Source organism: Podarcis muralis, chromosome 3 (assembly GCF_964188315.1).
Source record: "Podarcis muralis chromosome 3, rPodMur119.hap1.1, whole genome shotgun sequence".
NCBI classification, from domain to species: domain Eukaryota; kingdom Metazoa; phylum Chordata; class Lepidosauria; order Squamata; family Lacertidae; genus Podarcis; species Podarcis muralis.
The window spans coordinates 64,012,014-64,039,887 of NC_135657.1; the positions used below are offsets into that span (position 1 = coordinate 64,012,014).

General features: G+C 41.2%; 1 protein-coding gene across 6 annotated transcripts in view; it reads right to left on the reverse strand.

The window, feature by feature from the left end:
- The window catches only part of LAMA2 (laminin subunit alpha 2), a 365,889-nt gene that overhangs the window by 104,145 nt on the left and 233,870 nt on the right, over positions 1 to 27,874 (reverse strand). For all 6 annotated transcript variants that reach the window (XM_077926009.1, XM_077926008.1, XM_077926013.1 and 3 more), the window contains 7 exons: positions 21,677 to 21,813; positions 18,427 to 18,663; positions 15,711 to 15,854; positions 10,478 to 10,657; positions 9,150 to 9,338; positions 8,922 to 9,055; positions 4,886 to 5,003 (listed from right to left, as the gene is read on the reverse strand). In XM_077926009.1, the coding sequence (XP_077782135.1) occupies positions 4,886 to 5,003; positions 8,922 to 9,055; positions 9,150 to 9,338; positions 10,478 to 10,657; positions 15,711 to 15,854; positions 18,427 to 18,663; positions 21,677 to 21,813 (1,139 nt within the window). The remainder of the gene's footprint in view (positions 1 to 4,885; positions 5,004 to 8,921; positions 9,056 to 9,149; positions 9,339 to 10,477; positions 10,658 to 15,710; positions 15,855 to 18,426; positions 18,664 to 21,676; positions 21,814 to 27,874) is intronic.

Here is a 27,874-nt window from a genome sequence, read left to right on the forward strand (position 1 = left end):
CTTCATCATTCCAACTGCATGCTTCAAGCTGTTTTACAAACAATGCACACTACACTTTAGAAGTAACAGAACCAATCCTAATTGAAAACTCTGCTGCCAGATCCCTTGGGTTGCAAAGCAACACTACTAGGCTTTTCATATTACAGCTAGAGAAACCTTTCATTTAGATGCTCCCTCCTTGTACATCATGTATCTCTCCCTCTATTTCCTAAGAAAGAGAACTCTCTCTGTGTGTACACACACACACACACACACACACACACACACACACCACTGGCTGTGCAAAGTGAGCAAAAGTACTCTGTATTCACGTTGTCCTTGCTGTGTTTTTCTGAGATGACAAGCTAATATCTGCGTACACACAGGCTGATAGATAACAAGCAAATGCCCAGTGATACTCAGCAAAATATGTCTTCATGGCTACATTATTTATACTTGTATAATTTAAAGACCATAAAAATAAAGAATTCAGGAGAATAAAAATGCTACCATGGCCTGAGACCATTAGTCCTTGAAATAAAATTTATCTAGGTCTTGTACATTTTCTTCACCCAGCAGTAAAAATCAGCAAGCATGCTGAAAATTCCCATCAAAGATGACAGATGCAAAAAAAGGGAAGCAATCTTGCATCTTCTGGCCCTCCTTTCTTTCCTATTATTCCCTAACTAATGCACCTCATCTTTAACCAGATTGTAAACCTGTGGACAGAGTTTGCCTTTTCAGAGTTCTACAGAACTGCTTTATAAAATAAAAATAGCAACAGTAAATAATGATGATAACAACAATGGTAGCGTTATAATGCATCTATAGCTCTTCTGAGAAGTACAGAATCTGAAAATCCACAATAAGTTAGGGAAGAGCCTTGGCTCAGTACATGCTATGAATGCAGAGGTTCAATCCCAGCACCTCCAAGCAGGATTGGTGGTGGGAGGACACTGTCTGAAACCCTGAAGAGCTGCTGCTGGACAATGTAGATCAGACACGGGGAAGCTGAGGCCCTCCAGATACTTCTGGATCTCTAAACAGCATGGTTATAGGTAAAGGGTAACGGGGACCCCTGACCATTAGGTCCAGTCGTGACCGACTCTGGGGTTGCGGTGCTCATTTCGCTTTATTGGCCGAGGGAGCTGGCGTACAGCTTCCGGATCATGTGGCCAGCATGACTAAGCTGCTTCTGGCGAACCAGAGCAGCGCATGGAAACGCTGTTTACCTTCCCGCCAGAGCGGTACCTACTTATCTACTTGCACTTTGACGTGCTTTCGAACTGCTAGATTGGCAGGAGCAGGGACCGAGCAACGGGAGCTCACCCTGTCGCAGGGATTCGAACCGCTGACCTTCTGATCAGCAAGTCCTAGGCTCTGTGGTTTAACCCACAGCTCCACCCGCGTCCCTAGCATAGTTATAGGAAGCCCCAAAAAGCCACCGCTAGTCAGAAGAACCAGTGGTGTGCCTCACAAGCAGTTTCCTATGTTCCTATGTTGCTAGTTGTGTCTTGGGACTCATCACACTAAGAGGGCCTTCACCTTTGAGCTTTCCCAATACTTTGTTTCAGTTATTTTCGGTTTAGGCTTACAGCTTAGCATTTTCATAGCACCAAGACTGATTGGAACATTAAGTTTACAGTGCTATGAACTAATCCTCATTCAGAATGACAGAATACAATGGGACTTGTTTCTGAGTAAACATGCGCTCCTGGTGTACAGTATCATGAGGCAGTGGTAGACATGGCAGCTGCTAACTCAGAACTATGGCTGCCGCACTGCTAGCAGAAGCCAGAGTGGCCTGCCTAGTTACTGAAACTCACTCAGCAGACATACACCTGCATACTTTTGCTGAAGTAGTAAGTAGGGATGTTGGACAGTTCAGACAAAAATGGAAACAGGAACAGAAATTGCTGATGTTAGCTTATTTGTCCCATGTCTGGAAAGGAAATCAATGCAGTGAATAAGATCTGCATTCATTGTTTTAGTTGCTTTCATTTCGCAAATGATGCATTATTGATTACCTTTCCCCCTAAATTACACTGTGACACCTCCGCATTGAAATGAATGGGGTGGAGTAACGTAATGACAACATCATTATGTAAGTTATATAATTATACGAATTACATAATTTCACTAAAGCAGATAGCAAGAATAATAACCTAGTTTTTGGAAGAAGATGAGCTGCAGTAGAACAGAGACAGTGCTGTGTGCAATGAATACAGGGCAGAGTGGAAAATGATGCCTTCCCACAACCTACAGTAAGTAGTAGCCCACATATCTTTAACACAGCATGGTGGCAATGCAGATAAGGCTGTCAGGTTCACTTAGCAGCGGAGCCAGCAGTCTTCCATGGAACCACCTCATAAACTGACACCAGCACACCTCTATCCCTCCTGCAGCAGCTTTGCAACTTTTTTAAATAAAAAAATATCTATTCTTACTTTAAAAAACAAAACAAATGAAGAAATAACCGTGTTCTTTAATAAAGGGGAGACAGCTTCTCTGAAGCATGGCAGGTTGGTGAAAGTGATTGTTCAGCTATTATTTGAATAGCTGGAGTGTATGTTCCTCATACAAATTACAAAACACATATGGTCCAGCTCATATGGTCAGTGAAAAATATACTATAAGCCCTCCACAAGTAGCATGGGCTTTCTAAATTATTTCTATTGATCCTGTAGAACAATATAGTTTAGGATGCGTTTGTCAAAAAGAACTAGAATCATTATAAAGGTTAAAATGGACATGCAGTCTAAAGTGTGACAGAAGTCTCATGCATGCACTTCTACTGCATTCCTGAGGCATTTCAGGACAGAGTTTGTGCACTGAAAAACTATTTCCAGCAGACTTGGGGCCAAACTACATAGATCACAAAGATCTGCAAGGAGCCTTCCTTCCTTCCTTCCTTCCTTCCTTCCTTCCTTCCTTCCTTCCTTCCTTCTTGCAGCATGGGATTGGGACTCTGTCTGGATCAGGATCCCAGCTCTGTGGAGGGGTGTGTGTGTAATTTTTTAACCCTTTGTCCTCCACTCTTGGCTGAATCCACATTAGGTCCCCTGCACCTATATTATGCAATGTCCCCCCAAAATCCTGTTTATATCATGTCCACAACAGAGGTGGGGAAAGCATTCAAGGTCCCTTAACTCCACACACCAAGATCCTGATTAAAGCTTGTGCCCTGGCAATTTGTCAAATAAACAACCCCACACTGAAAGGAGCCGCTACATGACTAACATCACATGTTTTTGGCCCTTTGGCTGATGGAAGGCGTTTCAATTCACATTCCCTACATTAACTTAAGTCTTGTTGATGTCAATGGACCTGCTTTCAGCATGTTCAAGTCTGGATACAACCCATTACTTTTAACGGATTCAGCACATCATTTAAGATATTTGACATTCACTTTGGATTTGAAAGATTTGGAATGTTAAAGCTGCCAACTGAACATACCTGCTGCTCATTTGGCATCATCAAGGTTTGGGGAAAATTCTAATTGAGATGAATTTTTAAAAGTGCCACACATGAAGATTTTGTTCTTCACTATATATTCCCGAATTCTGTGAACTGTAGTTATGAAAAACAAGCACCATAATAGAATGTTTTAAAAGTGCCAGTAACTTTAGAAATTATACCCTTGACATCGGATATGAATAAATAACCAATATGACAGTTCTTTGAATAACAATAAAATCTTTCCTGTTTCATCTGATATGCTATTTATATTCCTCTGTGAAATAATTTCAGAGAAGGAAATGTGAGCAAAATATGAATAACCTGAGCATATAATAATATTTGTCAGTTGATAAGGTGCACATAGTGTATTTGTTTTTGTTTTTTTAAAGAAAATCACAATTGTACTTTGGATGCAAGATGTAAAGGTTTTCAAGTCACTGTCATCTTTAAATTCCATTATAACAACTTTGATATGCACATTATGTATACAACTAATAACAAAATTAAAGAACACAAGTGCCAACCTCAATGAAAAAGTCCCCCCCCCCTAAAAGCAGGAAAGCAAAACCACAAAGACCTCAGAAGTTGTGTGGGGGCCCTGAGGTGTGGGTGCTGAACACCCACAACAATTTTTGTGTGTGCGTTCAGGCACCCAGAGCCCTCTATAGTTGGTGCCCTTGGAATGGTGGAAACCTTATTCATCTCATCACTACTGATAAAGTGGATACAGTATATGGGATGGACTCCGGCTAAGTTAGCAAAGATCTATCATCTGCCCAACAACAAGTGTTGGAAGTGTAATGAAACGGAGGGAACCTTCTATCACCTTTGGTGGACCTGCCCGAAGATTAAGGCTTTCTGGGAAATGATCTATAATGAAATTAAAAAAGTTCTGAAGAGAACCTTTATTAAAAAACCAGAAGCCTTTCTCTTGGGTATGGTGGGCCAAATGGTGCCAAAGAAGGATAGGACATTTTTTATGTATGCCACAACAGCAGCAAGAATCCTTCTAGCAAAGTATTGGAAGACACAAGATTTACCCACGTTGGAAGAATGGCAGACGAAGGTGATCAATTATATGGGACTGGCAGAGATGACTGGCAGAATTCGAGACCGGGGGAAAGAGGCGGTGGATGAAGATTGGAACAAATTTAAAGTTTATCTTAAAAACTGTTGTAATTTGGAAAATTAGGGGATCAGGGTAATAAGAGATAAAGAACTACAGTTGTTTTAATAACTTATGGAAGTTAAATTTATGAAATATAAATAAGTTTATTACGAAAGGGTTGCTGAAAAATCTTGAAACAAGAATGCAGAAAAGGGGTGGTACGGGGAAGTCGATTTTGTGTTTGTTTATGTTTTTGCTTTGTTTCTTTTTTACTTATGAAAAATTAATAATTTTTTTTTTTAAATACAGTATAGACACATAGTGAAAGAGTTACTCTACCTCACAAGACAAGCCAAAATAACCCGAAGGGCACTCGCATTTCTCAATCAGTTGTGCACGAGGCGTCCTTCCTGACACATTTCCTTCCTCTGCAACTTCCATGGAGATCTCAGAAATTCTGGCAGAAGGGTGGAGAAAAAATTAAAACTAGCTAATGAATCTCTTCAGCATTGATTTGGCTTTAGTTGATACACAACATTGAATATAGCTACTTTTCCCTCAGCCTCTTGGCATCATTCATATAAGAAAAAAACACCACACATTTATTTTTGTCTGTCTCAAAGGAAGATCAAAGCTAGCACCATTTTTAACATCGTTTATAGCCGCGATTAGTCTGCACCAAGGGAACTAATGTAAAGTATACTTGCGCTTTCGCCTTCAGTGTTGTTTGGTTTTAATTTTAGAGCCAAAATAACAAGAGCTCGGCAAACAAAATGAAACTTACAGGATGTGCAACACACTTCAAAGACACTGCCGACTTGCCTTTCCAAGACTGTTTTTAAGATCTGCAGCCAGAATCTAGTATTTTGTCAGAATATCATGAAGAAACTCAAACAGATGCTCCAACACACTTATCATGCCATGTAAGGTTTCTTCCCCCCCTTTTTTTAGAGACAGCAAACACATTGTGGTGTAGTGGTTAAGAGCGGTAGTCACGTAATCTGGGGAACCGGGTTCGTGTCTCCGCTCCTCCACATGCAGCTGCTGGGTGACCTTGGGCCAGTCACACTTCTTTGAAGTCTCTCAGCCCCACTCACCTCACAGAGTGTTTGTTGTGGGGGAGGAAGGGAAAGGAGAATGTTAGCCGCTTTGAGACTCCTGAAGGGGAGTGAAAGGCGGGATATCAAATCCAAACTCTTCTCTTCTTCTTCTTCTTCTTCTTCTCCACCTCACCTCATTAGATTATACCTTCCTTATGAAGGATGCTGCTGTGCATGTATGTGTGGTGCGCGCACACATGTACATGTGTGTGTATGAGTATGCATGGGTTTAAAGCAGGAGTGGGGAGGCAGTGAGGCAGAAGAGATGTGGTGGATGTTTATACTACAGAAAACACTTTGGAAGGGAGTAAGTCATAGAAAGATAAGAAAATAAATGGGGGGGGGGTCCTACACATTCAGTGCCTGACCTAGCAATTTCTGTACTTTTGTTACAAAGAACGTTGCCATTTTGGAGTCAGTAGAATTGGTCCATGTGCCATAAAAACAGAGTGCTAAGAGACAGAAGCAGCTAAAACAGAAAGCAGCTAACTACATACTTGAGTTCCAAAACAAAAACAAATCACCTGTGGCATGTTAGAAAGCTCGTGGCAAGTGAGAGTTGGCTGCTGCCTAGAGTCCACTTAAAGGATTTTTAACACAGATACCCAGTTTATATTAGAAATTCTGAAAAAACAGTTCCAGTTCAAGTAAATAGTGTGTCCTTGTCCACTTTTCTTGAAAAAGGAAAACAGCCACATAATGGAAGAAATGTTTCAATTTTGAGCAGTAAATCTGAATCTGGGAACAACCAAATTAACACAGCAGGAGAAAAATGTTTGGCTTTAGGTTTTTTAATGGCAGCCTCTGAATCACTTGCTGTAATAGCGTTACTTTCATGCAGAAACATGATTAGCGTTGTGGCTAAATTACATAGCTAATATAGAGTTACCACTGGAATTAAGCTATTTTTACACTTGAACCTACTCTCAGTGTAAGGTCTCTCTGTATTATTTTGCTGCAATGCCTCTGTGATCTGCAGTGCTGCATTTGCAAACATGTCAGACAACTCCCCTTTTTAAAATATGTGCCAGAATTAAGGAATCAGTTCCCAAAGACTCATAGGAAAAGTCTGACTTCTTTGAAGCTAATAATGGCCCTCTTAGCTGCCCCAATTCTCCTTGCCCCTGGTATGCCCTGTACCCTTTGCAGTTTAGAATCATAGGTACATAGTGCCGCTGGATCTGCAAACTCCTTAATGCACTGCTAAACTACCAGCCTTCTGGTAGGGGCAAGAAAGAGGCAAGAAACTAGAGAGCACTTGCTTTGCATTGGGATGGTGTTTGTCAAGGGTGAGGAAGATGCAGTGAATTTCCCCCCATTCTATAACTGTGATTCGTCCCCTTCCCCCATGTTTCAGAGCAGTACTTTAGACCCCTTTTTCTTACCCCTTACCCTCAGAAAAGAATTTCCCCAAATGATTAAATTAAAGATTGTGTTGGCAAAAAGTAGTGAACAATTGTTTACTCTTTAATACACTTTGAAAAACTAAATGACATTGTGAATAATCAGGAAGGTGCATTACGCAACCCCTGTCCCCAACAAAAGGATTGTTTTGGTAATAGAATCATTTCAATAAAATTACCAAATTTACAAGAGATAGGAGTACCAGTGTTCCATAAATGTAGGGTATTCAAGTCACCTAAGGGCAACTTGCATCATTATTTCACATTGAGTTGGTTCCTATGATCAATAGCTAGAGAACAACTGTTCAAGCAAGCAAGCAACTCATGTGAGCAGCAAACTCCAGTAACATTACGGCTCCTCTTCTATGAACTGGAAAATGTGTGTGGGCAGTGAGTCAGTGGCTGATCTGCAGAACTCAGTCATTTGTTAAAATTTAGAGCAACCGGGAAACTGACATGTTCTGCAGTGCAGTTTATTATGATGCACGCTCACACAGACACTCATAGTGCTCAGTTGGGTTTACGTCAAGACAAGCATCATGCCTTGGCTTAGCCCTGGGAGAGTTGTAGCTGGGATTTAGTTCAAGGGCAGATAAATGAGGATCAGAAAGGAAACAGACACGATCATAGATGTAGTCAGACACTGTAGATCATAGATGTAGTCAGGCATGTAGTCAGACACTGGATTAGGCAGGGAAGGGTCAAAGGTCCCAGGGTCCAAGGATCAAAGGTCCCAGGGTCAATAAGACATGCTTATAGGTTTGGTGTGGTAGTACTAGATATGGCAGATGGGAAGAAAGAAAAGAAAAAAAAACACAGAGGCAAGTGCAAAATCGTAACAGGGCAGAACATTGAGTTCCATGGCAACAATAGAGTTAAAGGGTCCAGAAGCAGATGTAAAGCAGAAATCAGGGGAAGCTAACAAAGCGTAGTCACAGTAAACAAATATGACTCAAGCTGATAAGCTGGCTTCATTGGGCTTGGTGTACTGATTGGTGTGGGGAGTCAGCTGATTCTCTTCAAGCTGGAGGGTCATGTGATTCTTTTCAGGCAACCTACTGGGCACCTTTCCCCCTAAAACAGGCAAAGGAGAAGCCTAGCTTGCCTGGCTTCCTGAGGATCCAGAGCCTACAGGCGCTGCACTCACTGATTTGAATTCCCAGCCTTGGGCTTTAGAGAAAGTGTGTGGAGAATTGCAGCCGAAGTGGTCGCAATAAATTGACTTTGTAATGTGAACAATTCTTCTAATTCTCCTACCTAGTCTATCCCTGGACTAATGCAAGGCTAGCCATTGAATTTCATGGCTGAGTGAGGAGTTGAAAACTGGCACCTGCAGCTTAAAACTGACACACTATTACACCATACTGCCCTGAGACATCCATGTAGGCTAATAGTGACCCCCTGAAGGGATTTGGTCCCACTACTCAAAATGTAACCCTCTTCTACTTTCTGCAAGTAGTTACTGGCTGGCAACTCTTTAGTTAGCAGATTTAAAATGGGTTGTCGTGCACCCTCATTCTCTTGGATTCTCTTTTACTGAATGTAGTTGCTGTCAGTGCTTAATTTCAAGGATGAGAGGTTCTGCCATTTAAGCCATATGGAGATTTATATAAAAAAGGTAGTTTATTGGCCTAGTCCAACACAGGTTCTCTTCAGCCTACTGACACCAATGGTGCAAGATGGAGATAATACTGTGTGAGACCGTACGTTAGGAGAGACTAACTTAATCAGGCCAAATGGAAGCTGGACCTGAGGGCAACAACTGGTGGCTTGCGCCTTTCCTATGAAAATGAATCCCCTCTGAAAATTACCTGGAGATTGATAACAGATGCCAAGGTTATAAATATTGATTGCATCATGCAAAATGGTTACCTGCTTTGCCTCATGAAGCTGCCATGGGTAGCCTTAATGAGTATGTAATGAATGTTGTACAAAACATCCATGAAGTCTTCACGGGTCACAGTCCTACTGACCCTTGGGTCATCACTGTGATATTTCCACTCATGCTGAAAGGGAAACAACATCAACGCCTCAAATGATTTAACTGTTTCCAAAGTGCCAGTGACACAGCTTCTTGAACAGATTGGATTGAAAAATTACCTCTGTCATTTCTATCTCATGTCTTGTCAATTGACCGTTCAGAGGAGCAGCTACATGCCTGACAATAATCCTCGTATGGGAGGGAAGCCCACCTCTGATTATGACCTGTGGGTTGTAGGTTGCAAAGCCAGTCTCTTCTCGTGCTTCAAAGAAGATTGCATATTTCAGCTTTCCCCCATAAGCTGTCAACTAACAAAGAAAATAAAACCCATATAAACATTGACTGGAAACCAACACCATATGCAGTTATTATTATTATTTTAAAAAATCAGAAGAACATACATATTAAAATAATGATCTTTTTTTCAGTAAGACTAAAGGTCTGAAAGCATTATTTTGTGGATCTAAACATTATGTAGCTGTAGGTGAATGTACCTTTCCAATATGTTTTTGTGCTCTTCAGTTAGCATAAACCTAATCAGTTCACTTCTATGTTGTGTACTCCACATAACAGACCACAAAATGACTTAAGATGAACCTACGAAGCCCAATTCCCCATGTCCATTTTAGGAAACAGTCTCAGCCATTTTCGTATGGTGACGTGAAAAACAAATTTCTTGTTTTTCACAACACTCTTATTTTTCCTGTAACAGGCTAACAAGTCAATCCCTCTAGAATTTGAAATGAAACAAAGCAAAACACAGCAGCCTACATCAAGATAACCTAAAGCACATTCCAACATGGTGGCTGTTGTGGGAGCTTTTTCTACTATACTTCCCAAGTGCACCGCTCTGTATCTCAGTATAGCTGGAGGGTTAGGGTCAGCTAGAAAGAGACTGTGCTTCTTTCTGGATAATCCCAAATTGATCAAGGTCAGCTATAGCTATAGGCTATGAACAGAATTTTGTACTTAAGAGTATTGTATTGTAATGATTTCCTCAGTACTCAGATGGCTGTTCCTCAGCACACCCTGAACTGCAAATGTTATTAGAGAGTGTTTTTCCAGTATTCCAACAGAGCTTGCCTCTATCTGGGATGAGAAGAGCAAATAAGGAGAGTTCTGCCAGTTTTATTTTATTTTATTTAATAAATGCAATATATACTAGCTTAGCTGAGAGTTGTTTTTCTGTATAAACAATAAAATCATGTTCAGAAAGATTCATTTGGCGATTTGGGGGTGGGAACCCAATGGTTTTTCATGAAGATTTTAAAAAAAAACTTTTGCAAATCTTAGGGTTCTCCCAAGACTGCCTATTTAGCTACAAAAGGACCAGCAGGTAAACAATTGTGACTGTTATATGATAAATTCAGTTCATCTTACCCTTCCTAGGGAAACAAAACGTAAAATCTGCAAAATATCAGCTCCAATAAGAATTCATTCCCTTTACCTTCCGTCCTTCAAACTGTTTTGGAAGTCTCCAGTAAAATGGTTCCGAGCGTAACTCTTGAGTGACCAAGTCGATATTTGCAATTGTCTCTGGGTATTGGTATATAATCCCTTGGACAGTTTGCTGCTTGACATTTTCATCAACAAGAGGAAGAATGACTTGATCTGGTTTCAGAGTCAACTATAGTAATTAAAAGATTAGACAAAGGTAAGATTTTCTTCTTCTTTCTGGACAAACAATATTAATTTGTGAATTATCTGAAGATTTAAATATTTTATCAAAAAAGCAAGATGACAATAAAATATACACTGGAAAATGCATAGTAAAACATTGAATAGTACATACTCAGAGACATCCTACAGACCATCTTGGCTGCAAGTCCTGGAAAACCTGCTCCTTGCCTTGCAGGTCTTTCCCCACCTGGCCTGGGAGGACAGGGCCCTGATTGACTCCAGCTGCAGAAGCTGAGGCAGCTGATCAGACTCTTGGGCTGGGTTGTTGCAAGAAGGCGTTGCTGCAGTTGACTTTTTGTATCTGTATTTTAGATCTTGTTTTGATTTACGTGGAAATTGTTAGTTTGGTTGTGCATGTTTTAATATTTTATTTATTGTTTATCACTACTTTTGTTATGTTTTTTTCACGTTATTAGCTGCCTTGAGCATGGTTTGAAATGTGAAAATATGTATGTATTTTAAACATACTTAATGGCATTCACCTTTGTATCATTCAGGCAAAAGTGAATTAAACATGACAAACTTTGCATAGCGCTCTATGGTTTGTTTACTATCTCTGCACCAGATGTATTGTGTAAGTTTAGCAACTGTAGCCTGTTTTCCATACTTCAGGGCACAAGCCTATTAAACAACGTAAAGGGCTATCAGATTTAGGACAAGCCCTGGGGGAATGGCAAATATGAAACCACCACAAAAGAGTCAGAAGTACAGAGCCATTGGAACAATGAAATCAAGTAAAGTCATGGTTGGGATTTGGGTAGCACAGGGAAGGAGCGTGCTTACACTAAATCCTATAATGTGGTTGTCAAGGGCAGAGGGATAGTCAGTCTATGCAGGAGCCAGACTCCTTTTGTATTTTCTGCTTGACTGTATTTCTCCTTCCCTGCTAGGCTGAGCACTGGCTATAGTGGATATTCCACTTGATGTTTTGAATCTTTGGTCCTGGAGAAATGTGAATGTAGGATTGCTCTGACTGATGGAGATGCACAGGCCAGAGAAAGTGCCTGGGTTGGATGAATGTAGATATTCGACCTCATTTAGCCTATATACAACTTAAGAGAGTCTCAGGTTTCACATCAAAAATCTATTGCTTGTGCAAGACCTCATGTGACATTTCTTTGCAATCTCATCTTGACCCAGTTTTTTAATTTTGAAAAAGTTTTTAAAAATAAAAATAAAACAGGTAGGTTTTTTGAAAACGGCAAAAATGTGCCAGACAAACTTACAGAAATCAAAGAAATCTGAAAGTATATCACAATAATTAATTTCTCACATACAAAGAGAAATTGTGTAGAATACTAAACAAGTACGAGGGGAGAATCTGAAACTACACAGAATTGCACTGATGCTAAAGATGCAGATACGGCAATTAAATTAGGAAAAGAAAACCATCCTTGAAAACATCAGTCTCTTTGTGGAACTTCACAAAATTCCTGTCTAGCAAAGAAGAAGAGATGAGGCCCTGAACTGACATTATTATTTTTCTACTGTATCTGTAGCAGTATGACAGCACATTTCTTTGAAGTGCTAATGCCAAAATGAAGTGTCTGATTTCACTCTGGAGGTGTTCCCAGCTCTCATGCATTAGACATGCTAATCAGCAAGAAACTGGTTAATGCACAAAGTATTTGAAATGTACGCCTCAGTGTCATGGTACCGGTGTATAAGAGGGTTTTGCCAGTTGCACTCAATCTGTTCTAAAATAGATGGGAAGAGTTACAAGTTTTTAATGTTCAGAAAGAAAGAGACTGCAGTGTGAAGCTGCAAGCCTCATTTGATATGAGAATTCAAAGAGGGATAATTGATCATTAGGGAAATATTAAATCAGTATTTTAAATCAGGTGCACCTGCACCTTCCAAAGGGAGTGGTTGCAGGAGAAGTGATGCTTTGATTAACTTAGGCTTCAGTCCTATGCCTATTTACCTAGGAGTAAGCCCCACTTCTGCTACAATGCAATCCTATGCATGTTTACTCGTCTCTGCTCAACACACTTGGACTTACTTCAAAGTCAACATGCATAGGCTTGCTTTGTCTATATTTAATGTTTACTGACTCTGTTTCATTCTCCTCCCAGGCCACAATCGATAAATGAAATTGGACCATACCTGACTCTAAAAGGTCTCCCTTTCAAGGAATGAATAATTCCCTATCAAAGCTATCTCCTTTCAAGGAATGGCAGAAGGCCAGTTGATAAATATATGTACTGTACTTCACTTTATTTTTCATCACTTGATTAGTCAACAAATAGTGTCTCGCGGCTAAATGTGTGAACAAACCCCAATTAACTGAATAGGATGACATTTGTGGAAGTGATATGTGAAAGTTCTGTATCTGATGTTTGATCTGTAATGGCTCATTCATGTGCAAACCAACACTTAATGGTGCAGTCTTCAGTTGATGCGTGAACCAGCTTGGACTCTTCAACAACTTGTCACACACAGCACAGTACTGACCTTTTTGGGGGGTCTCCCCCTCTAGTACTCAGTCTATTTGAAAATCTTGATGTGAGTTCTATGAAAGGTTCTGATCAGTACAGAAGCAAGATGGAACATGAATTTTAAAAGCTTAAATTTCCATATAGTGCAAAGGTAACGGTATAATAAGTGTCCCAAATCTTTCCCTACAGATTTTGCATTCCGCGTACAGTCAAGAAAAATGTGGATAAAGCCATTAAGCTACCGAAGTTGCATCATCTATGATTTTCTGTTTCTGGAATTCCACTGTCCCTCTTTCTTCCATTGCCTTTTAAAAACAAAACTAGTGCGGGAAGGGGCAAAGCAGGGAAAGGTGAGAGCCAGTGTGGTGTAGTGGTTAAGAGCGGTAGTCTCGTAATCTGGGGAACCGGGTTCGCGTCTCCGCTCCTCCACATGCAGCTGCTGGGTGACCTTGGGCCAGTCACACTTCTCTGAAGTCTCTCAGCCCCACTCACCTCACAGAGTGTTTGTTGTGGGGGAGGAAGGGAAAGGAGAATGTTAGCCGCTTTGAGACTCCTTAAAGGGAGTGAAAGGCAGGATATCAAATCCAAACTCTTCTTCTTCTTCTTCTTCATCCAAATATATTTCTTTATCTCCATGTCTGACAAAGAAGGTATGCTTCACATGGCTCCTCAGTTTCTCAGGCTAAAAGTAGAAATTGCCTGTTTCCAAATCTTAATATTTGACAATTGCTGAACTATTTTGAATGATTGCATGGATATTTTTTTACCTTTATCAACAACAAAAGTCTTAAAAGGTGGATTTTTACTGCAGCTGGCAGGGGTAAGCTAACACATAACCCCCTCTCTGCTAGCCTTTGTCAGCAGGAAGAGAATCTCCAGCTGAGAGACAGGATCACTGCCACACTAGAGGTTCCAGCTTCACCCAACATGGTACCACTGGCAGTTCTCCTTCCAGCAGAAAGGACCAACTCAGATATGTTGTTTGAAAAGCCACATGATAGTGTGGTACCCAGGAATTGACACAATGTTCTAAATGATGTTTAAACCGTGCAGCATTATAATTTCTGATAGTCAGACATACTGAATCAGTGCATTCTGACATCTGTAAAACACATGGGGATTATGCTAATCCACATGTTGATAACTTTTGGTCGATAGGATCAATGTAGGTGGACAGCAGGGGGAATGTAGGTGTAGGGGGGAAAACAGCAACAATAGGACCTAACTGTACACTATTTGTTCTCTCTTTTCTCCCATCTTTTCACTAAGTGCTACAGTGAGTGGGGAAGTGCCTTTGTCTTGGATACATTGGTTTAGTGATGACAATTTAATGCTCTTTTAAATGTTTTTTTTTTGTAGTCACAGAATCGCACTGTTGATTGACATGTGTTATGCGACAGTGCCCCCAAATCCTTCTAAGTAGCCAATTATTCCCTTCTTGTGCAAATTATACATTTTGCCAAAGCACTGGCAAATGTTTCTTAATACTGAAATCAGCCTTAAAAGCAGAATAAACTTGCTGGTTCCTAAAACAGGAAATCTTTCTACATTTTGATCACAAGGGACATCCCACTGAAGAAGGTATGTCAACACCTAAAGTACTGGAAGGGGTTTTCAAAATTCTTTGGCAGTGCTGGCTGGAGCTGATGGGAGTTGCAGCCCAAAAAATTTGCAGGGCACGAAGTTGGGGGAGGCTGGAAGAAAATGTTATATTCAAGGACACAAACAAGACAAAATGTATAATATATACAAGTGCCAGAAGATAATAACTGGCTAGGTGATAGCACTACTTAGAAATTTGGCACCCGATGCAAGCCCTGCTGAGATTTGTTCCACTCTGAGCTCCCGGGTGCAAACCCTGCTTCCTTTGCAAACACAGCCTGACTTTTAAAACACACGATCAAAACGATGCCTAAAGAGAAACAGTGCTTCTTTCTGTAGGATTTGCAGCCACCACTCTACCACTGACAGCCATCCATCTCCAAGGTAGTGGTGGAGCTGAAACTAAGTACAAGATAGGATGCCATACCATATCAATATTGCTTAAAGAACATGTCTGTTAAAGGTATGCTTCTTACTTGTTTTAATTTCCTGGTATTTTGGAGCTTGTTTTAATTTCCTGGTATTTTGGAGCTTAAGTGGACATGGAAAACCCTGGAACTTATTAAACTGCAAGGTCCCCCCCCCTTGTTAATTGAATATATTAGCAATCCATTATTCTGGGTAGAAATGAAAACCTCTGATTTTCCTCAGAGCTTTGCATTTGAAAAACAAAGCTCTGAAGTGCTACATTTTCTCATGGAACCGTTTTCCTCGGTTGATGACATCACCTTTCTTCAGGGTTTTAATAGCTTTGCTCTGAGGCCTGACACCTATTGTGAATGTTTTGACCCTGATTGCCTACTGGAACATGGCCTTCTACCCATTTCTCATAAAGTGCACAATGAAAAACACTGCTTAAATGTTTTCCTACACTTTCTAGTTCCATCTCTGTCTTGGACTAAAAGACACCAGCAGGAAACAACATTATTGCATTACATGGCTCAGCAGCGCTTTACTCACCCACATGCGGACCAGCCCCTTTGCCTCACTGCACTGTGATGTCAGGCCAAAACAGTAGCAGCTGCTGCAGCCAAGTGGGTTTCTGGCAGAGAGTCCAAACCTGCCAGGTTTGCACCTGTCACAGTAGACACCCTCCACATTAACCTATTGTAGAAAGAGGGAAACACTTTAGAGACAACAGCTCCTTTTCACACATCAAAACACTAGCACACTGTGTGGTTCTTACAGCAAGTAGTTATCACAGTTAGATTCTTTAAGATATATATATAGACTTGGACAAATGGTAGTATGAAGACCTGGAGATAAACATGCTGACGTCTGCAGAATACATTGCAATTGTACAAAACCTCACAAACGTACGTGCCTGCTATCCTGTATTTAAACATGCATCACTGGGAAGCATGAGAACTGAGTTCTAGATCATAATGGTTCAGCTCCAGAACAAGTTAATATCCAACAAGGTTCATCACAGGGATACACAGATCTGGTTCATGCTGTCAATTGTAGCTCAGTGCAAAACACCCGAATGTGCAAGTTTCCAGACAGGAGATTGTAGGCACTACACCCATCTCCTGGTTCTACTGCTACTAAGCCATGGTTTGCCTTAGCAGGTCATCTGGTCGCAGGATGGTGGCTTGTCTCACTTCAGACAAACCATGAGCTACAACCAATGTGCTGCTTCCAGGTAGGCATAACAATGCAAGTATTTTGCCTTCAAACTCTGCTTGTGGGCTTTTCAGAAATATATATTTGGGTACAGCGGCAAATAGGATTCTAGACTAGATGGACTTTTGGTTTGATCAAGCAGGGCTGCTCTTATGTTCTTCTTTAACTGTTTTTACACATCATTTAACCATATAAATAAATAGGACAACGTAATGATCATTTACGATGGGGTAGTTACATTAAAGTCAATGAGGCTAAAAGTAAACAAACAGTCAATGAATTGTGCCTTAAGAATGAGAAACAATTGTGAATATATTCCAGCAGTGTTTTAACACAGGCTGACCATGCTGAAGAAAAGTATTAAAGTATTAAAGTTTTCTACAATCCATGAGAAATTGTCCTGGCAAATGTGTGTGTGTGTATGCATGCGTACGCATGCATGCACAATTCATTTTAGCGGGTATGATGTTAATTCTATACATTGTTGATTAAAAGAGCAAACCTCAGGGCACCATATACAAGTCAATTAAGACAATGAACTTGGATTTAAGATGATTTTGCAGCCTATTGATCCAGTGCAAGTCAAGATGCTATCATCTCAGGTTCATTATCCTACAACAACAACAACAGCTACACAAAGTTGGAATTCCCATGTGCTTTAAGGGCGATTTTCATTACAACGTCCAACACTGTAGCTGCTACAAATGTTGAGCTCTCAGTGCCACACAGAGAGGGTGGCACCCACTTCTCTCTTTCAAAATTGTAAATGTGTGCCCATTGCACCAAAAAGGTTGGTGACCCCTGTAACTCAATGGTCCTGGTTCATTGGGAATAAAATAGTCAAAGCTAATTTGACCTGTTAATGTTTTGACACTTGAAGCATGACTAATTTGGATAGGGGCAAGTGTATGTGCCACATTCTGTGCATGCTGTCAGTCTGAACAGGACTTCTCTGTGTTGCACCATTGCAGGTGATCACTAAAGGTGCCTAGCAAAGCTCTCCAGAGACAGGCTTGGAAAATAATTTTAAAGGCTCATTTAAGCTGGCCTCGAAGATTAGTGATCCTTTACAAGCCCCCCCTTTTTTTCTCCTGTTCAGTCTGAAATCCAAACTAGAGAAGAATTGTGGGTTTCCTCAGAGGTGGGGAGAAGTCCACTTATTTTCTCTCTCTCCTGCAGCTTCCTAAATCTTTCTTCAAGTAGTTAATTTTAAGTGATCTTAGGAGAGCAAGCCATTCTCTAGTGGCCAACTCTCAGCTATCCCACCTCAGTACCAACTTTTCTGTACATTATTCCATTCCTGCACTTGGTCTGTTTATCCCACTGGCTCCTAGGGGAAAGAAATGTGGAATGGTCTCTTGCTTTGGGACAGGGGCAGGTAGATCCCATGAGGTCAGGGAGGCCAACAACTAAGGAGCTATGAACTCTAGTCACCAGATATAACAGCTCCACTACTGGTCAATTATTGAAGGATGAGAGAAAGGTAGATCAAGAAACCTAGATCAGGCATAGGCAAACTTGGCCCTCCAGATGTTTTGGGACTACAACTTCCATCATCCCTAGCTAACAGGACCAGTGGTCAGGGATGATGGGAATTGTAGTCCTAAAACATCTGGAGGGCTGAGTTTGCCTACGCCTGACCTAGATAGATCAGGGATTTCTGTCTTGCTTCCTTCAGCCCTTGAATGTATAGCACAAAAAATGGAGTTCAGGACCTGCTGTTTCAGGATAACTGATGGCCTGTTCTTGCTGGAAACCACGCAGCAAGTCAAGACAAGCAGCCTTGTTCTTATCATGTGCACTCAAGTTCATCAAACACAAGTGTAAAAAAGGTTGCACACTTTATGCCTATTTACTTGGAATTAAAAAACACTGAAATAAATGAGGCTTACTGCTGAGGGGTTCAGGCTGTGAGTGTGTGACCTGGTAGAAGACACTCGCTATTATTTAATCAACAGCTGTCTACCAATTTGAGCCAAATGAAAGATGCTATAGTGGAGAACACAGAGACGAAGATAAAATATTTGGTGACTAATATTTCTTCTCTTACCTTGCAGGTGCATTGTCCTGTATGATCAGAACATGAACATTTTTCCATTTCTGAATCACAAGTGTGTGGCTCAGTCCCTGCTGCCAGGCATTCACAGGCAGTGCACTGTGGGTAATTGCGATATCCCAGCCTGCATTCAGTGCATTTATCCCCAGAGAATTCTGGGCGGCAGAAACAGCAGCCAGTGTCAGGGTTGCACTGGAAACTGAGAGATCCAGCTGGACTGCAGTCACAAGCCTAAAGAGAAGAGGAGATGTTCCTTAAGAACATTTAATGATTCTATGTTAAAGACTTTCATCTTTAACTGAAGAAAAACAACTCCCACAAGAACAAATGAAACTATTGCCAATTGTCAACATATTTACATCAATAGACTAGGCAACTATTTTGTGCAGGTAAAGAGTCCACACATATTGGATTCATTTCTTAGGTATTTTGTCACTTGAAGGACATTTTTTAAAAGTACATGGATTGGTATGGGGGTGGGGCTTGTTTGACTCAAAAGGCAGTTGATGAATTTTTAAACAAACAAACAAACAAACAAACAAACAAACAAACAAACAAACGTGTTAGGGTGCTAAAATAAACCTCACAGGATCACAAAGCCTGCACGAAAACTAAGGTCCGATAAATTCCACTAGTGAATCAATGCTTGCATAATGTTTTGGAGCAAGTCTTCAATCAAATCAAAGAAACAACTTTTGCAAACCCAGAAAGGATTCCTTCTGTCCTGGAATCTTTGCCCAGTTTGCAGAGAAGTTGAAAAGGCATTTGGGAGTAAGGATCACAATGTTAATTCTGTATTGAACTTACATTTCAAATCTACAATAATGATACTAATCACCTCAGAGCTGATCCTAAATTTGGATACCTTAGATTAATTTAAAACAGCAGTTTGTTACTTTAAGGTCTGGTCTGCTCACATTTGTTATTACTATAGTTTGCAACTGTAAAATTCTTTTATGAATGGAAACTAGGAGGGATAAAAATTTACAGAGTCAGCAAATTAATACGTATATTACCCAATCAATATACACTAGAAAATGCTCACTGGTGTTGTTGTGGCACTAGCAGAAATATATTCTATTTGGACACATGCATAAGAGGAATGTTGTATCGAGAATTGTGGCTTATATTAACAAGCAAGAGTACAACAGCAGCCACGGGTACTCTTGTTAAAGATGAAAAAGTAGAGCTGGAAGGCTTTGAAAAAAGTTGCTAGAAATGCAGTAGGTTATGATTCACACTGAAACCCCATCAGAGAGATAATTGGCAACACCTCAAGTTGAAATCATAAGATGTGTTCCAAACCTCTATTTCGCTCAGTATATATGGCAGCCAAATTCTGGATTGTATGTATCTGGGACCACTAACAGTTAAGAATTGCCTGGCAGGCTTCTGTGTAGTCTAAGAATTAAAGCCTATTTGGAGCAGGAAGCCTGCACAGTAAGTGATGCCAGAGGATAATGCCTACTGGGCAAATTGTTCACCATATGCAGAGTAAATTACAATCAAATGTAATGTTTGTTTTGCAAGGAGGAAGCTTCACGCAATCTTCCCCTGCCAGTGAGTTATGATGGGCTCTGAAATCGGCTCCACTAAAAGCTCAAGTGGAGAGGGGGCAATCGCACCTTGCCTTAGAGAAATTAGTTGCCATGTGTTAAAAGGGAAGACTTGGCTGACATATCATTATTAATTTAGAGAGTGCTGTGGCAGCTGCCATACTAATGCACTCATATAATAGACAAGGCGAGGATAGATAGAAGAGATCCCAGAGCTGAAACAGAGGTCCTCAACCCCTATTAAGCTGGTTTACAGAAGCCTGGTGATCTGTGTGGTGAAGAAAGGCAGGGGTTTTGTGAGAGGAGCTTTACAACTCAAAAAGAAAATAAATTATTCTGCATTACTTAACTGTTTGAATGGCCATGAAAAACAGCCTTTTAAGAGAGAGCACTGTGGCATTTGATTGCTTGCCTACACTGAAAGAAACTACCACAATGTTAAGTTAGGCCTCTTTATGTTCCCATTAATGATCATTTGTACACACGCTTGATATGTGGTGATTTTAGTCTTTATAATGTCCATTTCCAATATATCTCTAAGAGACGGTAATTTTGATTCTTACATAATGAGAGGACCTGGAAGTGAGAGAAACTAACTTGCCTGAGGTCACACAGTGAACTTATGGCAGAGGTAGGAGGTGAATCACATCCAAAGCCATCATGGTATTCACCAGACTACAAGTTAGCTCAAGAGAGACAAAAGAAAATACTTTAGACACGGCTCATCCAGACTTCTGCTTGTCCCACCACTTTCCCTCAGGAAAACTTGATCTTTACTGCTGAATCAGAGCAAACGTCAATCAGTTTCCCTGTGGATTGACGTTTGGTATGATTCAGTGAAGAGCGGGTTTTCTCGTGGAAAGCAGTGGGGCAAACAGAAAACTGTTTGGATCCATGCCTAGGAAGCGTGGGGCAAGTGGAAAACCATACTTTCTAGGTATGGGGCAAGCAGAAGTGTCAACAAGCCCACAGTCAAGTCAATGATAAAAGGCTTAGACAGATTCTAGCGCCTACGCATGGTAGTACCATGGATCCTTCATTTTATTTTATTTTATCACATTTGCATCAATCTTCTTTCACAGAGCTCAGGGTAGTATACATGGAGACAATTCCAATCTATCCTCATAGGTAAATTGGGTTGAGTACCAAATGAAATATTATTTAGGAGATCCACAATTGATCCTGTAACTCAGATAGGACCTCTATTGTATCTTTGGCTTCAGTTTTTAATTGGGACAATGTAATACCAACTGCAGTTCTAATACTGCTCATGAAGACTGGTATCCTTGAATGACACTCAGAATTCTATTAACATTGTGCTTGGAACAAAGAAAGCTTTGTCAGACACAATACAAAGCCGTCTGAGTTATCCTTAGGCTCACTTCGCCTTTGTTTTGTGAAAAGGGATAAAATTATATCCAAATTTGGACAGACTGTCCTTCTGACTTCAGTACACAACAGCTGAAATAAGGTACATGTGGAGTTCGAACACTTTGTCTTCTGAAAGATGCAGCTCCAATTCAAATACAGCACATCCTGTCATCTGGGCCAATGCCAATGCTCACAAAAGAGAACTTCAGTTCTATGATTCTTTAGAAAACTCCCACTGTGTTTTTGGTTCCAAAGACTAGTAGTTTACCACATGGAAAGCAAAGAAACACACAGAGATAAAATACAGGTTCACTCACCTTGCACCCGCTGATAATGTCATGACCCCAGTGATTTGGTGCACATTTATCACACCTCTGTCCTACAGTATTGGGAGGGCAAATGCAAAGGCCAGTGTGTGGATCACAATTATTACCAAGATGGGCACACTCACAACCTTCATGGGGAAGATGAAGAGAAAGACAACATGAAGCACATTGCTTAAAATATCTGAAGAAAGCAGATTCTGTCATCGTAATGTCAGTTGTCCAAAATCTTAGGTTTTTATACTGTACTGTGATGTTTCGTTTTATTGTTTTGTTCATCAACTCTATCGTGTTTTATGGTTGTATGTTATGTGATCCCCATGGGTGGTAAAGACTGGTCCAGAAATGAATTAATAGTAATAATAATTTATCTGTGGTGGGTGCATCTAACTATGGACTGGAGAGATGAAAACTGAGCCAAAGTCATGTACCCAGTTGGGTCTGATATAGAAATAATAAAAACAAAAGCGGTAGAGTTCCAACCATGAACTATGTATATGTGCCTACATCATGAAATGCCAGCCTGAGACTTTACAGAGCCGTCCCTTGCCACATCTATCAGCGTATGAAACACAATTTTAGAGAAATGCTATCAGGACTGAGCAAACCTTTTTACTTCTGAGAGCCAAATGTGGTGGTAAGTGGTCAGTCAAGGGCCGTATGCCAGTGGATGTGACTGGAGCCCACACTCCCACCCCCTCCATTGTGATTTACATGGGATGCAAAACATGTACATCACCCATCCCAACACAACTGCACTCCCTTGTCTGCCAATATTTTTTTGATGGCAGTGTGATTTACATGAAAAACATGGTGCACAGACATGACTGTGCATCCTCCTTCACAATAATGAATTCATTCATTCATTCATTCAATTTATATACCCCATAGTTCCTCTCCAAAGGAGCCTGGGGCAGCAAACACATCTGTAGTAAAAATAAAACCATGTGGCAGGTAGCAAACATTGAAATATGGTGGGTTTCTTGGACACCGATAGTGGGCTGCACTGAGGGCTTCTGAGACCCATAGGGTGCCCACCTGTGCTAAGGTAACTTATTTGGTGCTGGAAAGATGGAAGTGGCTTGCTAGAATGGGGTCATTCTCTTTAACTTTTGTCCTGCTCATAAGCTTTGCCTAATGAAGCAAGTATCAGTTTGGGGGGAGGCAATATTCATACTGTAAAAATGGTATGAAGAAAAGAAGCTCCCTAGTGACTATCCAAACCCCCCACTTATTCTTGGCTGCATTAAAAATATTTATTTTTATTTTTTTAAAAAAGAGAGGCAAGAATTCCAATCAAGATTCCCCATCTCATTTAGATACAGGGTCTCAACCATGAATCAACTAGAGACCCGGCTGGCTTTGAAAATCTAATAGTATAGTGCACCCTCATATCACACTGTCTTCTCTCTGAATGGAGAGTTGCTTGCTGGATGCAGTTTTGAAGTACCATTGAATTAATGGAAGTTTGTGTATCTCCTTGGAATATTCTTAAGCATATTCTTGTGTATCTCCTTGGAATATTCTTAAGCAGTCTGAAGGCATTTGGCTTTTCTCAGGGTTTTCAGACATCAGTATCATTGTCTTTAATTAAAAAGATTAACTGGTAAGCCATTATGCTGTTCTTTCCTCTGCCCCCTACAACGTACTAGAAAATGAAATTCCAGAACTCATTAAAAGTAGAAATAGACTCTCTTTATATCTCTTGCACATCTTTGGTCTTCAAATGTCAATACTCTGCTTTCCCCCCTGTTTTGCTATATATCTGCCAGATTTATTATGCCAAATGACATTTCTTTCTATCATATTTCATTTCAGAGATGTAATGGCACCAGTCCCATAAGGGGGTTCTTCCCTTGTTAAAATGGCTGATGTAGTGGAAATGAAGCAATTTCTGTGGCTAAGAGATGCTCGATTGTAGAACGGACTCCCACGAGAGGTGGTGGACTCTCCTTCCTTGGAGCCTTTTAAGCAGAGGTTGGATGACCATCTGTCATGTATGATTTAGTTGAGATTCCTGCAATGCAGGGGGTTGAACTGGATGACCCTTAGAGTCCCTTCCAACTCTGTGATTCTATGATTCTCCTCTCACAAAACTGACAGCAGTGTCCATCTGCTTGACAGAGGAAGGGAAGATAATCCTTGTGTACACCAGCAAGCATTCAGCCCATCAATGTACAAGAACATTTCTGGATCAAGACCAATTTCTTTTTTCTGTGGAAAAAACTCATATTCACCATTTGTCCCTGTACTTATGATACTATATAATTATTCAACTTTTTTTTTTCAGAGCAAAAAAGCTAAGAAGATTAAATGACTTTTCTTTTACTCAGAAAGTCTTCCGGGTTTCCCCATTCCCCTCCTGTAAAATAGAATTCTTTTGAGTTGCTGGTTTTAAAGTGGTTATGATGTGCTGATTTGGGTCTCAAATTAAACATTAGCTAAATCCAGGAATTTCATTTCAGGGTCTTCATCAGAGTAACCCAGAGTGCATACAACTACTAAAGAGAATGGGAAACCCCAAAGAGATGTGGGGCTCTGTAAGTGCCCTCCTATAATTTTTATCCATTGCATCTGACACACTGACGTCTCATTTGTGTGACATTGATATCTTATGCATGTGTGTGTGCTAGAGCACAATTTATGGTGAAAATGTAAACACAAATTAGTACATCATTCATTTCTACCATAGTATGATTGAAAATGCGACATTTTAGAATGAAGGAGCCAGAGCTAGACATTCTGGAATAAATCAGGTATCAGTTGCAGAAAGTTTTCACAAAAGAAAACAGCTTTCCAAACCTGCAACTGCTGCAAAAAATGACAAATCACAAAGATCATTCACTGTGTTCTCGTTCCATCCCCATTTGTGCTAAGAGCCTTAAGACAACAGTTACCATTTGTTTTTCATTTCAAGTTTTCTCTTCCGTGAATCCAAAAGTTGACCTCTTACCCTTACCAAGTGCTGACATGTTTAAACTTTTACACAACAATAAACATGTCTTTATAGATCGACTCTTCTTGTAAGGGAACACAATAGCACAGAGCCGTGGTTCAGCATGCAATCTGTACAACTTTTAGGAAATATTCATCTGCCCAGAATGTTGCTTTTTTGCTAGTTCATAGACGGAATGGATTGAAATCACATTTAATATCCTTTAGGCCACTGCTACACTTAAGCAAAACAGGTAAGGTAAGTTCAGTATTGCAATCCAAGCGTATAGATGAATTTCCAGGTTCAATTCCTGATATCTCTAGTTAAGAAGAGGCTTTCCTTTTTGTGGGTGTTGGTGGGAAGAAGGGTGGTGGTGGAAAATACCTTGTTGTCTTAGACATTGGAGAAGAAAGCTAGAGTAGATAATCCTGGGCCAGATGATCCAGAATCTGATTTAATATCCTATGCCTACTTCCTTGCAAGTCCCATTCAACACTCTTCTGAGTGAGTAGGACTGGGCATCATCACACACCCATGACACAGATCAGGCACTCCAGAGTAGTGCAAATGTAAAGAGTCTGAAGGCCAGGAAGAATACTTTATTGCATAAAATGCAGGGCTATGAGTTTCTGGCTTTAAGTTTTTAATGAAGAGTAGCTCATATGAATTGCTGAGGAAAGAGAAAAGGATTAAGACTTAAATGGGAAGGGTTTCTATCAATCACACACTATTAAGGAATATAAGCTGACCTGTGTAATTGCATCATTTGAATGCTTCAAACTAAGGATGAAATAATCATTCCTCAGATAGGCTTAATGTTACCCTTTTCAGCAATTCTGCCCATTTCAGCAACTTGTGTGCACCCACAATTTCCCTATGGAAGTTGCTCCATTGACTATTGTATCTTAGACTGAGAATTTTTTTCGCTACTCATATAGGTCATACTGATATTGCAGGTCCCATGAGGATGAATGTGTCCTATGGAGAGATGGCTTCAGACCCAAGGGAAGCAATGTTACACGGAGTTTTGCCATACACACAAAATTTTTAGTCCGGGTTTTTTTTTAATGGGAACAAATTAACATACAAAGATCCAGTAGCACACAGGAAAGCTCACATTTGTGGACTTCAGGAGGCTCTCTCTGCATTGTGAATCTTTCCCCAATTTTCTAGGTCAGCTACTGGGAGAATGATGCCTTTGGCTAAAGTTTCTTGCTGGAAGGAAAGGTGGGGGACAGAGCAGAAACACTGTCACTTTAGCTTTGCCAGTAGATAAGTGGAAAAGTAAAGGAACCCAGATTTGATGTTATCTGTATGCTCCTTGCTCCTGCTCACCAAATAAAAAGTCTAATTCAGTGGACTGCAGTCTTCCTAGACCTATGACCCATTTCTAACCTCATCAGTTAAGATGAGAACCACTTTTAATTATCCCCCCCTCTCTCCGTCTCTCTGACTTGCCATCATGTAGTCAAGGGACAGGGAAACTTTGGTCGTCCTGATGTTGTAGGCTAGAATTCTCATTATCCCTGACCAATGGCCATGCTGGCAAGAGGCTGAAGGGAGTTGAAGTCCAGCAAAGCCTTTCCTCCTCCCAGGAGGGGAGGGGTTGTGATCGGGAGATGATTCCCACGTCATGCAGGGGGCGCTCCGCCCCCTGCTTCAACTCCAGGGCTGGCGCCACGCCCCTCCCCAGTTGGGCACCCAATAGGGAAGCTCGATGGGGGCGTGGCTTGCTGCTCAAACGCAGCCGCGCCAGCGATCCCACCATTGCACACACATTTTCTTCGAGTCAAGTTCCGGCTTCATGCCTAATCTGGGGCTACCATCGTGGGTGCGAGTTTCCTGGTTGTCAAGAAGGGGCATGCGCTGGCAAGAACTCATGCCACTGCTGAAGGCAAAAGCTGCGCTGTTGGGCCCCCCTAACATTCTAATCATTCAGCTGGGTGAGAGCGACCTGGCTAGCAGGAAGAGTGTGGACTTGTTGTGGAACATGAGAAAGGTCTTGGATGAGTTGGCTGCCTTATTTCCCAGAACAACCCTGTTCTGGTCCTCTCTCTTGAAGAGAAAGGTTTGGTGCGGTGCGAAAACATTATGGCCTTTGAGAAATCCAGGAAACTCTTGAATCGTGCGGTAGCGCGCAAAGTGTGTTTTATGAATGGCCTTGTTATATCTCATGATGATATCCAGATTGGCGACCAGACCCTATTCCGGGATGACGGCGTTCATCTTTCAGATCGCGGAAACAACATATGGCTGGCTAACATATCCAATAGTCTTAGGGATTGGTTGCAACTGTGAGGGTATTGGCGGCAAGCCTTTTGGCTCGGGTGGCGGTTAGGCATTGGAATGTGTTGTTGGTGTTTCGGGGGGCAAGGTGTAGCCATTGCCTTCCCCGACAATTTTGGGTATTCCGCTAAAGGAATCCAGCGGTCGTGGATCCTGTCCGATGCCAGTGTGGCGGGGGGCCATGGCACGACCCTTGGTGACATCAGGAAGAGAGCCTATAGTTGGATTAGCATCAACAGGCTTCCCCTACTGGTGGTTAACCCCTTCTCAGACTCACCCCTCTACGAGTGGGTGGAGTCTAATGTTCCGTGGTCCAATGCCTAAGCCAAGACCTTCTCACATGCTGTAATCAATAAAGTTGTGGCCTTTACCTTACCCATTAACCTTACATTCTGTGTCCACGTGTCTTTATTCCCCAAGCGGGGATCGGGTCCTCGAATCACAACATTTGGAGAGCCACAAGTTCTCTACCCTCGTGGTAGCTATTGGGCCATTTTCTTTCTTGGAGGACCCAAACAGATCAGAAACTGGACAAATTCAGACATGTGCCTATCATGTGACAGAGAATCTTCATAGAATCATAGAATCATAGAGTTGGAATAGACCACAAGGGCCATCGAGTCCAACCCCCTGCCAAGCAGGAAACACCATCAGAGCACTCCTGACATATGGTTGTCAAGCCTCTGCTTAAAGACCTCCAAAGAAGGAGACTCCACCACACTCCTTGGCAGCAAATTCCACTGTCGAACAGCTCTTACTGTCAGGAAGTTCTTCCTAATGTTTAGGTGGAATCTTCTTTCTTGTAGTTTGGATCCATTGCTCCGTGTCCGCTTCTCTGGAGCAGCAGAAAACAACCTTTCTCCCTCCTCCATATGACATCCTTTTATATATTTGAACATGGCTATCATATCACCCCTTAACCTCCTCTTCTCCAGGCTAAACATGCCCAGCTCCCTTAGCCGTTCCTCATA